The 20,097-nt window shown below is 44.8% G+C and overlaps 1 protein-coding gene across 1 annotated transcript in view; it reads right to left on the reverse strand.

Moving 5' to 3' along the window:
• Nucleotides 1–366: 366 nt before the first annotated feature.
• LOC105688753 overlaps nucleotides 367–20,097 on the reverse strand; it is a 44,543-nt gene continuing 24,812 nt past the window's right edge. The window contains exons 2-5 of the mRNA XM_048653601.1: nucleotides 10,848–11,422; nucleotides 10,411–10,712; nucleotides 7,250–7,505; nucleotides 367–4,283 (exon numbers count right to left, since the gene is read on the reverse strand). Coding sequence (XP_048509558.1) covers nucleotides 1,785–4,283; nucleotides 7,250–7,505; nucleotides 10,411–10,712; nucleotides 10,848–11,108 — 3,318 coding nt within the window. The 5' untranslated portion in view covers nucleotides 11,109–11,422 and the 3' untranslated portion in view covers nucleotides 367–1,784. The remainder of the gene's footprint in view (nucleotides 4,284–7,249; nucleotides 7,506–10,410; nucleotides 10,713–10,847; nucleotides 11,423–20,097) is intronic.

The raw sequence follows: 20,097 nt of genomic DNA on the forward strand, positions 1-20,097 counted from the left end.
TGCACATATTTTTCATCGTAAATTTCACATGGGGATATGAACGCCAGTGCAGGACATGTACGGACATAAATTTTTCTGAAATCTTACATTACTGATTGTTGAAACGAAATCTGACGAAAAGTTCTTCATGTGGTACCTCGAACAGGCATGAGAGGCGATTTATTCTAATATTTCGCATTTTTTCTATCATTTGTAAAGTTCTTCAACTACCCCGATTTAATTATTTGAATTCAAACGCAGCAGTCACCGCCTCGTTCGCTGATTGGGCGCTGCTATGCCGGAGATGAACGACGATCAGGCGATCGACATTCAAATTCAATTTGAGCGGGGTCTTCATCGGTGAAGTCCTCGGATAAGAATAATGATTTTTTATTTTAGTTATTTCTACTGCTGTATGTTTCAGGTCTTCCAGGTAGCAGGACCGAATTTGGACATCCATACAGGAACGTAATCGATAATCGATGCGAATAGAACGGGTAGAAGGGCTTGTAATAGTTTTTATTTATCAGTTACGGAACTGTCTGTACATTTGGCAGCTTATGCGTTTCGCAGCTTACAATTAGAGTTAGAGCCTTTCAAATAACTTCTCCCATTCGTAGCCGAGCGTTTAGTGAAGATAATTATTGCGTGACTTCGCTTGTGCAATAATATTCCTCAAGGCGGATTCCTTTTTGTTACCAAAAACAGTCGAGCTAGATAGTAGGTTATTGATTTCAAGTTGAATGGCCTGCACCTTCAGTACACTCACACATACAATAATACATAATATATTTATATTTATACATATTAAAATACTGTAATATTTTTCAAATCAATGAAATTTAACCATTAAAAAATTATTAATAGTAATAATATATTTTAAATACAAATTACCTTATTTAACACGGTCGTTATTTGCAACCAATAGTTCGAGTACCTCTTGCACTGGGAATAAACCTCGGGACAAACTTACTAATTTCAATAAAGATCAGAGCTATTAGCCAGTGCAATAATAATCTATATAGATATAGTACATTTTTCATTTTTCGTCTTCAAATCCAATTTGTTTAATTCGAGCGTTTGGCCAAGTTTTTATACTATCCTAAGAGCTAGTAAGCTTAATTGAACTCAATCTTAGCGTTTATCGTATTTCGAACAAATTTGCATCCATATGGTTACACTAAGGACACGTTATTCTATCACAGTCCAACTTCACTGGGTCGTAACGTTCATCGCATTGCACGCAACGTCACTGATAAAAATTCACAATCGGCTATTTACACGCTCCCTCGTAAATTGACTCGAGCTATATCGATGGATATACTATAATTTACACGTAACAATGGTTTAGTTTGTTTATACAAAATTTTCGTCCTCATTCAAATACGAGCGATCTTCAATGAATAATCATTTGGGTACTACATCTAATAAGTAGCATTCTATAATTGAGTAAAGCTCATAAGTGTTCGCGAATTTTTACTTCATTTCTCCCTATATTCGAATGTGTTCATACTTTCGTTCGTCTGATTTGTAACGCCAACGTTCAGCTACTATTTGAGTAATAGAAGAGAACAAAACTTTGGATTAACTGGTACGCAGAATATTCTTACGCTGCATTGTACCTACATGTATAGAACAAACCATAGCTGTATTCGATTAGTTTACTTGTCAGTTGAGTTTGAGATGCGTATAGTTTCGTTTGAATATGACGAATAATTGAGTTTCAGAGTATTTGTCTTTGAATTAGGTGAAGAATAATCATTTTTATTGTCAAACATTGTAATTATCTACGTAATTAATCCACTTCAGCAACAGTTGGGCCCGGGCGTCAACGTTAACTCTGCCGTAGTCGCCGTTATTTCAGAAACCGTGTCCAAAGTCGGTGTTGTAATGTCCGTTGGGGTGGGTATAGCCAGAGGCGCTAATCTTAGCGCTCTTCTCGAGGGGTCCTTCAGGATGTAATCCTTGCCAGGTCGTATGTGAGGCCTGCTACGGTGTATGGAAGGCTCTAGCCTGAGTATCGAGGGTTCGACGCACAGCATCGCGCAGGACTCCGCCAACAGATTTGCCCTGCAAACAGACTCCGTCGACCTGCTCTGATTTTCGTTTTCCAATCGGTTGGCTTTTTTCAAATTCGTCGTCGAAGCGGATGACGCGACGCAGGCTGGAAGTCTGCGGTATTCTCCATCCGGAGTGAGGACCATCTCATCCGTTTCGTCGAACGAGGCGAATATATCAGAGTCGGGTACCGAAGGTTCGGCACTGAAGAATGATTCCTGGAGCGACGAGCTGAGGGCTTCGGGGCACATGAAAGGATCCAAGCACGTCACGTCGTTCAGATCGCTTCCGCTGTTGCAGTTCTGAAAATTATTCACCGAGTACGACGAGGGGAATCTCCTGTGCTCGGTAACGTTGGACAGGATCTCTTGGCTCCTGGAAGATTCGGACCACCTGGAATCCGAGGGTCTCCTGGAGTTATGCCTGGTGGAACTGTGTTCGGAAAATACTGGTTCCGGTACTTTAGTTTTACCACCACCAGATTCTGTGAATTTTTCTGCATCCACAACTGGTACCCTCTTGCCTTCGAATATGTCCAAATGATCGTCCCAGCATCCGTTTTTACAATGGGATTCGTCGTTGCGATTCGACGGACGAATGTCGCTGCAGTCTTCGAAGTTCAGTAAAACGGATGGAATAATGGGATCCGAATGACGCGTCGGACTTCTCACGTGTCTGCAGATGGTAACGTCCGTTCTCGGAGATGCGACGGATTTTTTATCGAAGGATTCGCGAGAATCGAAACATTTCACGCATTCTTCCTCCTTGAGTGAATCCAACGGCATTGGTTCTATCGGACTCGGAGGTTCCGAATGGATCGTAGGAACTGTCAAGGTATTCAGCATTCTCGAAGGTTCGAGTAGCCTGACGTGGGACATGGGCTCGATGGTGTTTATCGACTCGGAGTGTTTGAGTATCTCCAGTTTTCGTCTCGCCTGAAGAAGACGCATGGTCGGATCCATTCTGGGCTCGACGTTCCTCGAGGTCCTCAGAGTCTCAGGGGGGTGGTAAAAACCGGCTAGTTTGTTCGTTGTGATGGTCATTTTTCTAGGTGACAATTTCTGTTGGAAACTGAGCCGCGCGGTGGTTGCGGCTCTCCCCTCGTCCGGCAGCGAATCCGTCAGGGTGGAGGGTGGTGCGCAGCTTTGAAACCGCAGGTCCAAGAGCGGACTAACGGAATCCGCTTGTCTATGAATTACCAGATGCGGACGTACGTAGCCGTTCTGTCGCCTTTGGTTCTCGAGAATTTGTCTACACTGTGCGACGTGTCTCGTCACATGTGTCGCTTGTTCGAATTTGTTATGGTCCAAATTCTGCACGGAGTATCTGTGATTTTGAACTGCTCCGTTTATCCTACAAGCAGCTGGAAAAACGCGCAGATTCACGTCCGCGGCATTCCCGGCTGCCCCCGCCTTTATGTTAGGGTCCGAAATAGAAGCCAAGTTCGAATTCCTCCGTTGACAAAGATTCGGTCGACACAGGGACTGGTTGAAATCTTGGCTCTCGACCGCAGGGCTGTCAGCGTTCAGAATGGGATCGGACATCGTGTTCAGCTGAAGTAATTTCGCGTTCAGAGTACCGTCGCTCTTCAGATTTTGGTAAGAGATGAACTTTGGGTCGTGAAATTTTTGAAAATTTTTACCGCTGAATTTCTTGTGATTCAATCTACGCAGGTGCCTTATTTTGTTGAACGTCGGATCCAGCAAGTACTTGAGACTCTTTATCCTGTCGATGTTGTGATTCGAGTCTATCACGTGATTTCTGTCAACTATGTACTTCGGGTCCAGCATTTTCGTCAGATCGTGGATATTTTCCTCCACTATGTCCTCGTCCCTTCCATCCGACGACGAGCTTACACCAGCTGCGTCTCTTTCCGGCGATATGTCCGCTATTTTGCTGGGCATCTCCAGGCACTTCCGGCTCGCGCAAAGATTATGGTGCTTAGCTGCAAAACAGTCTTCCGGCCTCGGTCTGCGCCCGTCGTTGCTGTTTATCACTTCGGCTAACTCCAGGTTCGTATTCGAGCCTCTTCTCATAGGAGAGCAGCCGTAGCGACTCGGCGTCACTCCGACCAGAGCGAATAAGTCTTCGGCTATTTTTCCGGCTGCCACACGCATCTCTCCGTGGTGAAACGCGTAGATCCAAGGATTCGCGGCGCTGTGAGCCAAAATTGGAAGACCCAGCCAAATTACGGTCCATTCGGAGAGTATCTTCGTTCCGCAGAAGATGTCGAGGAGCATACAGGTCTGTAATTAGAGAGCAAAAAAAAAAAAAGGTACGGTCAATCAATTTAACAAACAACACTGTTCTGTTGATAAGAAGTGATTGTAAAACGAGTAGGAATCATAGAAAGAAAATGATCGAGCAAAATTATTTCGCAAACATTAGACTATAGTATTTGTCGATTCAGTCATGAGGGGCAGACGTCAGTCTTGGTACAATTGGGATACTATGCGGGACGTGAAAAGTTGCGCGAATGAAATTAGCTGCGACTATACACGGTAGGTATATAACGACAAAGAAAGAGAGAGAGAGCAAACAAGCCGAAACTTTCTTATCACATTGGAACGGATATCCTCGCGATGTCATCCTTGAGGGGGGGCGGGGGGAACTTACAATGAGTTGCACGTAGATTCGGATAAACGAGTTGACGAAGTAAACACCAAGTTTATATGTATACCGCTTCGGTTTACTGAATATTTGAGAAGTAAATGGGATAAAAATTTTCGAAAAAAAACTCCTCCCGTAAGCGCATCCATATCTGAATTCAAAGATTCAATGGTCTAGTTTAATCGCCATTCATTATTATCATCGAAACGTACACCGTTCAGAGAAATTCTCGTTAAATCTGTGCCGTGTCTGGAAATGACAGCGTATATAGATCGTTCATTATATCTATGGCACGTGTGACGGACACCGGAATTGTCGGACTCCTTGAGCGTAGAATAAGATGTCAATATAGCCCGATCGATCAATAGTTGATAATCATAAGGCAAAATTTCACATCAGGCATTACGTGGACGCGTTATTTTCTTACTCGAGCCTGTGTGTTTTTTTTTTTCCATCCGTTTCTCTCATTCTCGCCGTACTTGATCGATAATTTCATTTAGCGCGGACAATAGTTCCGACACAGATCAACTATTCGGGGAGCGAAAGATATTCCGTCGGAGACGCAAATACCGCTAACGAGAGGTAAATATCTTCTGTTTTTTTTTTTTGCTGCTAACTTTCTAGAGCCCCTAGTGACACTGCTGAGATATATCTCGCCACCCCCCAGTCAGTCTACGAGTTGGACGAAGTTTTTACATGAATTGGGAATAAGCAAAAAAATGAAACGTCGGTACACCGAGTAAAAAAAGTCCAAGGAATTATTTCGACCGGTTATTCTGATTCATCCTCCAATCTTTACAATTAGCGCGATCCGGACCGCGCTAATTGTAAATATCGGATGCCATCGGCAATAATTCTCCGACGATGACTCGACAACGGATTCGGTATTTCAGATAGGATGTAAATTGTTCACGGTTCAATTGATTAAACGCGAATCTCTGTATGGTTTATTCTGTATAGAGACTGGGCAAAGTTGCACGTGCCACTAGCCGGTCGGTAGAAAGTTCCGTGGAAGAATAGCCGCGAATAACAACACGTGCCTCCGATGCATGCGGAGCTTCCGAGCAGCCCTATGATTATTATACTTCAAATGTAATATTCCGCTCGACTTTTCCATACGGTACGTAGCTACTTCACGGTGTATACCTGCGACTCGTGTATATATTTCCTCAAAAATTTTTCTCCGGTTCTCTTCACACTTTGAAGATATACCTTCAACGGAATATCAGATCACAAAAATTCTCAGACGCGAAACACCGTCTCTCGCATTTTTATTTCGAGCGTAGAGAACCCTGCAATTTTATTTCCTCCAAGAAACGCGAGTTTTTTTTTTATCTCTACGGTGAATTAATTATCCCGATGGCGGGATCATGTATAGTTGCACAGGATTCGTTGTGAAACGCTACATGGTTTTTGAGGCAACGTATCGATGGATCTTTTTTTTTGTGCGGTATCCGATGCCAGGAGTCTTCGCATCCGCAGATCAAAATAGGATGTAAATTTATTTTGAATGGGTAATAAATTTCCTGCCGCGCCACGTCGATACGAAACGTATTTACGATCAGAGCTCGGAGTAAACGCGTGTAGATTATGTACCCGTACTCTGATATTACACGGTCGTGTTGCGAGTTCGCTAAAAGAAACGAAAATATGTCCTTAGCATATATTTACCTCGTCTCTCTGAGTAGCTACCAACGTTTCTACATTATGTATGGCCACGTTTTCTATTCTACGGTGATCCGCGGCGACGCAACGTGCTCTTCGCCCGTCGGTCTATCAAAAATCGGATTCCGAATTTCCACCCCTCTCACGTAAGGAACTCGATAACCGTACAGCTTTACTTTACAGACGTTAGCACCGATGATTAAAACACACTATTAATGCGATTGAGAAAGCCCTTTCTACCGCAGACCAGAATCTCTCGAGTCGGAAATAATTTCACGCTCAACAACAGACCAAGTAATTAACGAAAATCATCTCGGCTTGGAAACACGGCTCGGTTGATCCTGTGCCTTCGGCAAAGGGCGATTCGCCAAATTCTCAACTCGTTTGATAAGGAGTCGAGGAAAAATATTCCGCCCCCGAGCTCCACTGGGTTCGAATATCTTGAGGTCAGAGAGAAAAAAGTTTCTCGTGGTTACGCGAATATGGATATTTGTCGCCTTTGGTCGACCTCAGCGGCTATTCCAATTTATTAATCAATATCTCGAGCTACATATTCGCCCGGTTATATCTTGTAATGTTTGTTCTAGATTATAATTTTTTCTTCGTCCATCGATTCGGTTTTGTCTGAGAGTCGTATCGTTCCGAAATAATCGGTAATATTTTATGGTCTGCCCGCGACACGGGTTCAAAAAAAATAAAAATAAAAAGTGTACACATATTTTATTTTCGTCTACCGATATTCCTAACGTAGTTATGCATCGACTTTTTTTTTTGTGTCGTTCGAAAGTGACCGAAGTCTCCGATAATCGATGCACCAGTTAATTCGAAAACTTACACATCCACGCGAGAGATTAAGAAGTATAATTTCTGATGTGAAATTTTTATCGGAGTTTCAGATATTATTCGGAGTGGCCTTTTTTTAAGGGCGCTGACTGACCTGGAACGGTAACCAGAGGACGAGGAAGGCGCCCACCGTCAGGGCCAATGTCTGCCCGTATCTCGGCAAAGCCAAAGTCTGCGTTTGATGTCGAAATGATAACTCCACGGTGTAGATAGCTCTGGCATGAGATCTGGCGACTAGGTAAACGTACATGTAACACCCCAAGAGTACGAGGGCACTTGGCGCCCATACCGCCACCACTAGGAAAACTCGAACCGGCGGAGAAACCGCCGCGCTGAATCGACAGCTCCCGCTGAAACAGAAAAAAAAAAAGGTATGAAAACTTCCGGACCATTATCAAGTTTCAATTGGAACGAGCGGGTGTATCTCTGAAATCAGTTAACCGCCCATTAGGCTTAACATACTCCGTTGTAAATCTGATCTCCCGTATTTATAATCGAAATTAGGCGGCTTTGAAGCGCCGTGATCGGGCAAGTTCAACGGTAAATTACACCCGGATACGAAACCGCGATTAGCTAATTGGAATACGCTTCTCCCCCTTTTTTGGAAAAGCCTGACAACCTCCGAACTTGATTCGGAGCGACGGTTTACGTATAGGTTTACTCGGGCACGTTTACATCCCCATCATCTCGAAGAACCTTCTATCAATAGGATGTCCGTTCGCAGATACGTCCGAACTTGAAGTTTTTATAATACTTTATCATTTAAAGTGCGACATAAAGCTACGCTGTGAAAATTTTTTTTTCTTTTTCCCGATTTTTTGTTTTTTTTTTAAATAATCTGCAGCTCATTACCCGTTTTGTACTCAGCTCGGAGAAAATCTTGTACCTTTTACCAGAGGAGAGGGAAATTTTCTAACCACGTAAGGGGGGGTCTTTTGTGTACTCGCGCAGAGAGAAGTAAAACATGTATAAAAACAATGAGGACCATACCACTACACTTTCAAGTTTCATAGGAAATGTGCTGTTTCTAAAATTACCTGAAGACGTCCCTCGTTTAATTTAGCGAAACCTAATTTCTCCGGCCCGCCGGGGGCTCGTATCTCCAGCTGAATCGTAATAACTTGAAGAATTCTCTACCTGGTTCAGCGACGCACCGTTTTACCGTGCTTAATGGTATTCTTACATTTCTGAAAAAACGTGGCTCACAATCAGACCAGATTACGAGCTTCGTAGTTGGAGAACTTCATTTTCCGACAAAACAATGCGGATATTAGGAAACAAAATAAGCGAAATCTGCGGATCTTCGAACCTCGCTCGCGGTTCGTTTTTGCGAGAATCGTTCGAAGCGGTTGACGAATGTGAATTTTGCGAAAGAATATTCGAGATACATACAGTTCGAAGGGTCGGTAAAAGGAGACGACAGTAGCGTTGAAAGGATTTTCGTCCTTCCACCGCATTGCCCCTGACTGCGAGTGTTACTTGTCTGAATCGATACCTATGCGGAGTTAAAAATAGGATATACTTACCCGATCTCTTCCTAACAGAGGCGAAACGATCGACGGCGGAGGGAGTCTCTCACTTCTATCCAGACTCCTACTTGTTAAAAAAAAAAAAATCGCCACCGCGAAAAGGGAGTAAAAAAATAGCCACGCGTTGACGATGAAAAAATCAACTTATCGATTACCCATCCCGACGCTATCGTGACGTATCCTATTCGCCGTCGATCGATTCGCTACGTGATCAAAGCTCGGCTTTTAAACGGAAGTTGTTTTTACCCAGGCTGCGGATATCGCGGATTCTTCGGAAGTTAACGTTGCACTCGTGCTGTGCGTCTACGTGGCGTGAGAAAGGGGTGCGTTATTTACATTATCGTTGAATTCCTACGCAGTCGTACCCCCCTTTTCACCCTATCGTGTACCGGTATACTTCGAACGGTATTAGGAAATTCCCTGTAACGTAGGACGAGATCGATCGCTCGATCGTACGGCGCGATGCGACGCGACGTGTCCTGTGCGGGTTTTCGGGCGAGAGGTGAGGCGCGGAACTGGTGGGCCACGTGGACAAACATTATTATTCGTCAGGTTGAGTAGGGAAACGAATATATACACCCCTCTTTTGACGCGATTCTATTTGGCTTGAGCAAACGCTCGTACAAACCAGCCGTCGGTGCTACGCCGTTTGCGTTAATTTACCCGGTGACGTAAGTTCGCCATAACTGCGCCTTTTTCCCCCCCACCCAGGTTTTCCGGAGTTTTTTTCCCCAAAAAATTTATGCACGCAAACACACCGTCCGAATCGGATTCCCGCACAGGCGTTACACTCGTGCTTGTACGGTAATTGCGGGCGATAAGTCACGTGGAAACAGTTTTCGAATTTTGAATAGGTGATATTTTTCATCCGGAAACTCCTGCGGAAAACCGCGATAACGTCGATTATCCGAAGCTATGAGATTCGCGTAATCCTTGAACGATTTGTCTGTGGAGTTTGTGACGTCGTTAGGCGTGAATTTGAATAATTTCCGAACGTCATAGGCGGTGCCGAAACCCCAGGTAGATTTTATCGGGTGAAACCGAGTTCGACAAACTTCGCACGTGTACCCTCCCTGAAAAGAAAAATTGAAGAGGAAAACCAATTGTGAAATTCGCATTTCGTTCATCATTCGTCGTCATTCTGACGCGATATCGCGTTCGCAGTTGGTGGTAACGACGGTGAAACACGTTGGAAAATTGCTGCTCACGTATCGGCGATACCTCCGCGTAGCTTCCGGAATTCGTATCTCCATTGAGGGTGGCTGGTGCAGTCGGTCCTGCGCACAGGTACGTACCGTCGTACCTAAGGTGTACATAAAACTATAAATTCTCCATCGCACGTACTTTGTCTGGTGCTGCAAATTGCGGCACTTTGCCAAAGCCTTTGACCTGACCTGAAAATTCCTCGCGCCATGTTCGCGCGCCCCCGACGTGGAATGAGGATAACGGAAGACTACCGAGGAGAGTTGGTACGGGACAAGGCGAGAAAACTGACAAGGCGATTTCTTACGGCGCAATATCGACGATTCTCGCCCCATTCGATTCTCCGAACTCGGAATTTCTCCGAGGGGGTTGTTCGAACGCCAGGGTACAAATAACTGCCGACCTACACGTTTCTTCTCGGGTTTCCCTCGCACGGATTTTTACAACTGGTGCGATAGTCACGAGGCCGATTGTCATTCGAATGTATTTTCTATTCCCCCCACTGTATTATTTTCTCGCTTACTTGTGTGGCTGCGTCGTCCCCGTTATTTCCGCGTATATCAGAGGTGACAGGCCCACCGCTATTGCGTACACCCAAAAGGCGGCGATGTACTTTTCTATGCTGCTGTGCGTTATGATGTTCTTGTAGCGCAGCGGTTGTGCCAGGGAAGTCAGTCGGTCCACCGCGATTGCAACCGTTACCAGGACGCTCACACTGCATAAAGTTATCACTATGCAGTACGGCGCGATGCACAGCGACGATACTCCGTTCTCCGGAAGCCCCGATAACTCAAGGTGCATACCAAACGGCATGAAAACTCCCACCTGACGACGTAGGAAAGTCTTTAGATATTTGTACGCCGTATCTAATTTATATTGCGTCTCTTTTCTCTCTATCTCTCTCTCTTAATTTTTACTCAATTTTCGTTAGTTTTGTAACAAGCATGCTGAAAAACTTACGCCAAAATCGCTGACGGCCAGGGAGGCGAGGAGGCAGTTGGACGCCGTTCTGAGTCTCTTGTACCTGTAGAAGGCTGCCAGAATGATGGAATTTCCGCTAACGGTCAGTGGAGATAAAATAAATACGACTGAGACGGCCAATATAACAGCAGCTGGGCTGGTGTCGAGTTTTGTGTCCACCCTGGTCACCGTTGGCACAAGATTTGTCGTCAACTCCCCTATAACGGATGTCGGTAGAGTTTCCGTGGCCAGAGTCGCCATAGCGAACTTATATTCCGAAGGTGCAGCGCCGGTATTGGAGTACTTTTATCTTCTCGGACCAGGTTGCGGATTGTGCGAGTTGGTTTGTTTTGTTGTCTACTTTTGTTCGGGGTTCGGTTACGTAAGATTCCTCTCGTGCACCAAAAGCTTCAGACACATTTTGTCCGGCATCGTTTTACTCGGTATTTCGTACGTTGGGAACTTTTGCCGTCTAACATCTCAGCGGAAGTTTAAGCATAGCCTTCGGTATCGCGCACGATTTCTCCCTCTCCGGTTCCCTCATTATTTCCACCCCTCGCGGATGGGACTTCGATCTGAAACGAAAGAAAAACTATTATCCGACCACGTTAAACACCACCTGTTCATTTGTACGTTGTCATAAATCAGTAGGGGGGGATGATCGCAGTAATCCTGATCTGAAAAAGTTCTTGCTTCAACTAATGAAAATTTACGTTGCAAAGCCAATAGACGCGATGTCATGTCGCGAATGTCCCAAAAAAACTCTATCCATGTCATCCGGCGTTAAATATTTGGCGAACATTGGACAGACGGTGGTGAATTTTTTCGCGATTTTGTTAAACCGAACGAGGTATGAAATTTGCGCGTGAGAGATATCGGACGATTCGGATTACCCGGGCGTCATAGAATGGGATTGGAAATAACGCGGAGATTTAACGATGACAATGGCGATACTTATCACGTGATTATATTTCATTTATTTGATCTGGAAAACGGATAAAAATAGAATATTTCTGCAATGTGAATTTATTATCGAGTTGAGTCCAGATCGATGTCCAGACAATTGGGTAAAAATTCGCGCGGTCTCTCCCCTAGCTGTACACGGGACGGGAGAGCGGGTCGCGTAATGCATTTGCGAAACTAGGCAGCAAAAAAAAAAGCCAAAAAAAAAACGCGTTAATTAGTTTTCCTTCGCATTAATTCTCGAGGACTTTTATTTAGCACCGACGCGTCAGTGTCGACAAATTGATTTAGGTATTTCAAAGCTCGTAAAACTCGGCGAATCTTCTTCTCTTTCGAACTTTTAATTCTCTCTCTCCCGAGTCCCTTCGAGTCGACACGTGTTACGTTAATGGCCACCTAAATTTGCAGCGATTTTTCTGCAATAGATTACCTTAATCTGGTAAAAAATCAGCCGTTCGATCGTCGACGGACAATCGTCCAATTGACCTCGGAGCTTTAATTACAGGTGTACATAATCATCCCTTCGCGATTCGAATCGCTTCAATCAGCAAACTGCAGTAACGAAGGGCAGGAAAGGCAGACCGGTGATTTGCTTTAGACAGATCGCTAATTTGACTGCAGATGAAGTGATGAAAAGCAATATAAAATAAAAGAAAAAAAATAAAATAAAACTCGATGTCACTGCAACCCGTCCGGGATAATATAGATCGATTTTTAACCCCTCGGATTTACAACGTAATTGGTTTGGATTATGCGATGCAGCCTTGACCGAGTTAGCGAGCTAAAGTTTTCATACCTCTTTAAAAAATTTAACCCACTAATTACCGACAGGTTACACGGCTTCAAAGCCGGGCAAAATACAGGGAATTGATCGATAATTATTGTCGCAGCGTCGAGACGCCGGGGGGAATTCTTTGAAAGTTGCGCAGGTTGCGGCGAACGTAGTTAGGAAAAAGATGGAAAACAAGGGAGTATACGTACGAAGTGGAAAATAAAAATTTCAACTCCGCAGAATGCAGGCAATATCCTGTACCACGTTCTTTTACCTCCCGGGATTTCTGCGGTCGAGGGTTCCGGTATACCGAGTTTCCTCTACCTACACCAACAACAGCCCCGTAGGATAGGTTGGATGGTTGAGGTGGCCGACAAGGCGCTTTCGCTACCTACTTGTCGTTCCTGCTATAGTTGCGATTCTCGTACCCTGCGAACTGCTGCTGTAGCGTTGCTTCGCTCCTTAATTTTTACGACAAAAGACACTCGGGCTTCTCCCAGCCTCCGGTTGGACCTACATTTCCAACCACCCCCGAGACACGAAACTGGAGAACAAGGGATGCAACAATTATCGTTGCCATTCTCGACGCTCGATTATTTTTACTTCTTTCATAGAAACGTGGAGATGCAGCTCCTCCTCCTCCTCCTCTCTTCGAGGAACAATTCTCTTTTATCCACCCCTACTTACTATTTTCATTTTCATCTTTTTGCACGTTTATAGTATCTGAAATTTCGCGCGTATACTTTCGTTTTTTTGTCCTTTGGGTCGTTGACCGAAAAAAGGCGGGAATGATGACCTCGCCTGTAACGCGTCCATTTTCTGTAAAAAGTAAAATGGATCTACTGGTTTCGAATTTCTGAATCAACTATAGTTCACCGTAACGTGTAATTTGTAAAAGATCTCCGTGTACGGTAGAGAAATTTCGATAGCAACGTCCCTCGAAATGTTCGATAAAAAAAACTAACGGAAGCGTGAAACGAGTCCAGTTTCTGCGGAACCTTGAAGGATACGCGTAGAGTAAAGCGGAGTCGCTAAACGAGCAACAATTTTGTTTCGATATTTTATCCGATATTGACTCTCTATTTATATCGTGACCCAGTAAGCGTCAAGTTATTTCACCTGGAATCCCGTTGATACAGATCATCTCATCTCGCCTTCACGTTTCACGTGACCTTCGATATCCTATAGCGATTTTCCGGATTCATCGAACTGCGTACAGTTGCAAGGGGGTGAAGCAAAGCGAATTAAATACCGACCGTACCGTACCGTCCGAATCTTCGCAAAGGCGAGAAGTCGACGTCGCGACGTCGCGGGGTCGAAGACTCGACAAAAGTGGCGAAAGCTTTTACCGTTGTAAAATCGAACTTTCGACATCACGCCCTTCGATCAGAGTCACAAGTTTTCGCTTCTGTCTGTAAATTTTTTTTTTTTCTTTCTCTTATCTTCGATCCTATTAAATCGCGCGTTGACGGCCCCGAAGTGCTGACAAAAAAGTTCGGACCAAGTTATCAAACTTGTCGAGACAACCGCGGCTAGTCGTCGATGCATTCCCGGATCACCCCGGTGCGGCTTGCGAAACATCATCGATCTCACGTTTCTACAACCGACTCGCTATTGGATCACATCGGAATTGACGTTAAAGTATATCGCGGTGTTCTTTGGATTCCATCTCTTTCTATACTCGACGTATTTTAAGAAAAGTTTCTCGCTATTTCGCTACTTGTTTTTTCTTTTTTTTCTTCTTCTTCTTTAAAATGAAAGCAAACAAAAAAAATTAAATCAAGAACGGAAAGAAAGAAATACTCGATCAGCCGCACGAGGCGAGCCAAGCGGTTCGTGTGCGAGATTTATTTTATTTTCTTTCGACTTCTTCTTTCATTCCACATTTTTATAGACGTGAAAGATTATTTCGTTACAATCTTGTAAAACACTTTGGAAAGAAGTCTCCGCTCGTACATGAAAGACGCTTTGATTCCCCAGATGCTAGCGAGAGAGCGTGGGATTATGTAATAAGCGGGTTAATCCGAGGCATCAGATTATGGAATCCACCTCCACTCCACGTTACGATTACGCCTCGTGTCGAATTGTCGCCAACGACACCCCGACGTAAGTGGGATCTGGATTGTGAGTGGATGCGGAGTGGTTGTTTCTGGTTAGCGATCGACGAAATCACGACGCGCAACCGATCGGCTTATTAACGGTAAACGAAAAGTTAATCACTTTTATCGTTTATATCCCACCCACACGTTTTTCTCATCGCATTTAATTCAGGAATTTTTGATCACCACGGGTTTCGGCTGATCTTGTTTCAACGAACCGGCTGATCCTCGTTTCATAACGTATCACAGCCTCCTAATAAACGTGCCCACATATTATGGGACTCCCCGTAGTTCGATTGCAGCCACAATAGCTACCAAGAATAATACAGTATTAGTTACTCTCGCCGAGTAGCTAACACGGGGGCTAATTGGGCGAAGGAGCTTTCTTCTGTTCAGCCCAGATCAAATTTCGAGTACTAGTTTTTTTTTTCTTACGCTTCTATTTAATTCTTTTTATCCCAGCTTTCTATCACGAACGTCTTCGTTTCCTGACTAGAAATTAGCTGATTGTGAGATAGATTTTTGTTCTCAATTCATTTTACATGGCATCAGTGATTGATTTCATTCGACACATCGAGTGGTTTTAGTCGTAGACCCACTTCGCTTCGTCGCATCTATGCATGGAGCGAAATATTCGAATTTCTCAATTCTCCAGCAAACCCGTGCTTAGCTGGAGTCAGCGTAGCCCCACGGGCGAGCGGTTTGTTTTGGGGCGTCACCTCTGCTCAGCCCCGAAGGTGACGTCTCACAACAAACCGCTCGGGATATTATCCGTTCGAGCCGGGATATTATCCGTGTTTGAGGATACGGACGGCGTATCGACCAATAGGAGTTCACGGCGAACCCTCGTTTCGGTGGAAATATCGTAATGTTCGGCAAAGTTCAGCAGCCACAACTTCGTCGATGGTATTCAACGTCCGCCCCACTCGGTCTCGCTGACAGTGTCGATAGGCAATTTCGACATAAGAATCTCTACGAGAAAATCGTAAGGGGGTACCCCTTGGAAAAATCTCAAATTTTGGCCAAAAATTTTTATTTTTTAAAATTGATCGTATGGCACTTTTCTTATGTATTTTGACCTCAGGAACGCGAATCCGTTGTCCAAATTGAGCTATGATTTTTTCCCTTTGAGATATCCTCAAATTTATATCAAAAAAATGCGAAAAAATTAGGATAACTCGGTCATTTTTCAAGATAGATCCATTTTTCTTCCAGATTCGGATTCCTTAGATCAAATTACATTGATGTAGACTGAAAAATCAATTTTTTATTTTTGACCCCAAAAAGCTGAAAATTCGCGATAACTCGCTCAATTTCAGAGATAGATCAATTTTTCTTTTAAATTCGGATTTCTGAGGTCAAAATACGTAAGAAAAGCATATTAAACCCAATTAAAAGAATGATTTATTTGTCACCTCAAAATCGAAAAAACTCCAATGGGTAACGGATTTTTTACGTCGTCTAAAGCTGAAAGTTTGATTCACAATCTTCATTCGATTACCACCTTTCAACATTCGAATGTATCTATGTTAGTTTCATTTGATTTCCAAATTCTGATTTTCATTCAATCTAGTTTAGAATAGGATAACGCTACACCGAGCAGGTCATCATGTGTTTCATTCGTGAACACAAAACGACGTTATTCACATGGAAACTTTTCCCCTCTATTCGTCGGCTAATCTCGTACATTTATTGCCTGCAGTTTCAGAATAATCACATTTTCATTTTGGCTGGCAATATTTTCCCCTCCCCATCCAACTCCCGAACTTTGATTGCAGAAAAAGAGTGGTCCACTCTAAAAGTTTAACATATTCATAACGCGGGGGTGAAAGATGGAGCGGAACTTTCCGTCGACGATACTTCATCGTGTTTCGCTGTAGTATCGCGTACGTGGTCTGTTTTTTTTTTCCTTCTTCCTTCCTCTCGAATCAATTCGCGTCATTCCCATTCGGAATTCTCGTTGCCGTCTGCAGAGATTCCGGTCGATTCGTCGCTCCCTGCAGCCGTAGTATCTCGAAAAACTCACGGCGGTTCAAGCTCGAGGGAACGTCAGCTTCTGCGAGCGGCTCTTTAATTCCCCGCGGCATCCCTCGATTCCCAAATCAGCTCTATAAGCGTGCTACCGACGTCCTCGTGTAAAAAAAAAAACCCATTTCAGGACATGCCTATAAAAAATGATAACACCGTGACTACGGACCATCCGTTCGAAACGTCTTGTACACCTCGGTGAAAAAAATCCCGAAACTGAAGAGCGGAATCAACGAAGAATAACGGCCGGCTTATCGTGAGGCATCGAGGGCTCATTTTTGGAGCTTTCGCGTAGTTTAGCTTCTCCCATACCGCGGCAAGAGACATCAAACTCGAATCTCGTTGTCGTTTCGACGGAATTTAACCGACTCCTCCGCGACTCTGCGGGTTCAACTCGCTTGATAATTCATGCAAATCTAACGGCTGTAGAAACTTTGAAGCCGAGAACAAAAAAAAACTATCATATCTACATCCCCTAGCTTCTACGGGAGTGGGGCCTACGTGGCGCATCTGTACAGACGCGTTGATCACCTGAAATTCGCGTCGCATTTTTGCGCCCGCCCCGACTCCTCGTACGAAGATCACCCAGCTTCTGTAGATTCATTCGCACGTATGCCGCGAAAATATATGCACATCCATAAATTGAGCTGGTATTTGAATACACGGGTACTTCAAAGTTTCAACGTACCCCACCGTGCATGATAATATTTTTCAACGCGACGCATATTCCGCGCTACTCTTACCGCCGATACTCTATTTTACCGCGACATTCGCGAATCGCGTAGACTCCGTTGCACTCCGGCAACTCGACGGTGACGATGTACTGGCCATCGAAAAGATTCGTTTTCTCCTAAAAAAAAAAACGTCAGCTCAAAGTCCAAAAAAAAGAATCCCAATGAATACGAGGTGTAAACGGCTCGCCTCTTTTTCTATTTTTTTTTTTTCGACACCGACAAAGGACCCTCGCCATTATTCAACTAGGATCGGTCAAACGGTCGTCGTTGCATGTCGTAGAGTGTAATTAACTCGCGTACGGCGAGCCTCGGAAAACTTTCTTCATCTGTCACCGAAACCCTTGTCTCAATCTCCTTCGTCGCTCGTATAACTCTAGGACGTTGAACCAGCTGACGATGCGTTTCCCTTCTTTTTTCCTCTTATCCCCGTGCGTTCCAACAAATTCTCCGGCTAATAGCTCATCCGGATTTTATCATCCCCAGGGACTTGACCCAGCTCGTAGGATCGCCCCGGCGCGGCGGTCACACCGAGGAAAGATCCGTCATTTTTTCACGCCTCGGGAATTATGCCGCGAGTAAATTTATTCAGGGAATATTTTGCGGTTCTTCCTTTTTTCCTGCGATCTTCGATTTTGCGAACGAGTGCGAATGAAAAAAAAAACGAAAGAAAAAACTTCCGTGTAATCCGATTGTGTTGTAATTACGTTCTTAGCGCGCTGGTGTGTTGGCGTACCAAAGCAAGGGTAGCGTTCATCCGAAGCGCGTTGATGCGACAGCCGGAATCTCGTTAATCTAGAGAGCTTGGTCGACACACATTCCGCAACACTCTGCCGGGGGGAAATATACGCAGATCCTTTGGCACGTGTTGAGGAAATATGAAGAGCATACGTCACACGATGGTATATTATTTCTGTCTAACGCTACCCTCCCTAATACGAACCGCTAAGAGACAGACCCTCGATTTCTCATGTCTTTTTTGGTAAAGTAAGCTGTTCACGGTGAGCCCAATAGAATATTCTACCGTCACCCTGAGGGGGATGAATGAAAAATAAAAGAAAAAAAAAGCACACGCAATAATAACAACGAAAAACAACAACAAAAAAAAGGGAAAGAAAAATCGATGCGACCGGGTGTGAAAATTCTACTACGAAAATGGGTTAATGACCGTCGTCGAGTTGACTTTGGTTCGCGAATGTATTTCAGGGGGGGGGGGGGGGGGGTTTTGTTCGGAACAAAAAAAAAAAAAAAAGCCAAAGGAATAACGTAAGAGAGAGAGAAAAAAAAACGAGAAACAAGAAGCCAAAATAAAAAGATGTGCGGGTGGGAGGGTGGAATGGTTTTTTCTTCGGTGATGGATGGAGGCAGTGCGCGCGCGATGCCGGTCTCAAGGACAATTTAAATTCAGATAAAACCCGTCGCGTAATCCTGTGGGTGATATATATTCATAAGCTTCGGAGGTCTCCCAGCTGATGATACGCGGAGCTCGCGGGGCGGCAGTTCGCTGACGCTAGTCGGGTATTGCATCCTAATTATTCAGAACTCGCAGCAAACCGAGCAAATTATCCCCAGCGAACCGCGAGGCGAGGAGTCAATGTCAAAGAGCGACACCCCCAACGGGGCAGGCAAATACCGAGATTAGCGGCTTATTACTTTTCGGGGGGTAACCGAGACTTATCGCTTAACCAGCGGATCGAAAGCTTTCTCCGATTTCTCTTCAACGTTGACGAACAACAACCACCGCGTTCGGATATCGCTTATAATCGGAACCGCACTCGGGCCACCGCTTCGTGCGATTGCCAGGATCTTTCGAAGGATCGCGAGACAGACATTGGGAAGCCGACCGATTCGACGAGCGGTGTAATTATCGCTGTTTACGCAAACTGACGCCAGTGCGGTACGAGATGCGGAGCTCCGCGAGCCCGAGAGCATAATTAACTCGAAACAGCAAAGTTCCATGTCAGGGGTCCCGAGCCCCACCCGACCTACTTGCCTATTGCTCACCTATTCCGGGACTAAGACCGTCAGGATTCCGTACAAGTACAACATGTTTTGTCCCATTGAGTCGGTAGGTACAGTTCCGCATAAATTATCCCCTCTTTGTGAATATTGACCAATTGTTGACGAGGGGGTTGAAGAGGTGGAGGGTTGTAGGGAACAAGAGCCCTAAATTCGTATTCGTATTTGTCAAATTTAATAAGTTTATTCCAGGTTCTGTGTCGGTTGGGTAATTGAATTCCTTCGGCATGAAGTTGGGCTAGGTCAAGGCGCCCCGTATCTTCGAAGGGACGAAACAAACCGGGGGGGGGGGGGGGGGGGGGGGGGGGGTGGGGGGGTTTGTCCGGCACGTGCGAAGTGAGGGGGACGTTTGCCGTGGTCGAGTTACCGGCTCTCTCTTTTCCTTTTGACACGGAACGCTACCCTACGTCCCCGAATAAACGAGTTCTCCTGTCGTACGTATATATATTCGTAGGACCGGACACGCCGTTTGTCGAGGGAATTCCGACGAATTCCCTGAAACAAAATTCCCGAGGTATCGACCTACTATGAAATTCAAGACCCGTTATCCCCCGGCCGTCCAATAGCCAGCCAGCCGATCTCGTCAAATTGACTAAGCGCTCCTCCGTCGTCAACTGCGAATTCGATCGAAAATCACG

This window comes from Athalia rosae, chromosome 4 (genome assembly GCF_917208135.1).
Source record: "Athalia rosae chromosome 4, iyAthRosa1.1, whole genome shotgun sequence".
NCBI classification, from domain to species: Eukaryota; Metazoa; Arthropoda; class Insecta; order Hymenoptera; family Athaliidae; genus Athalia; species Athalia rosae.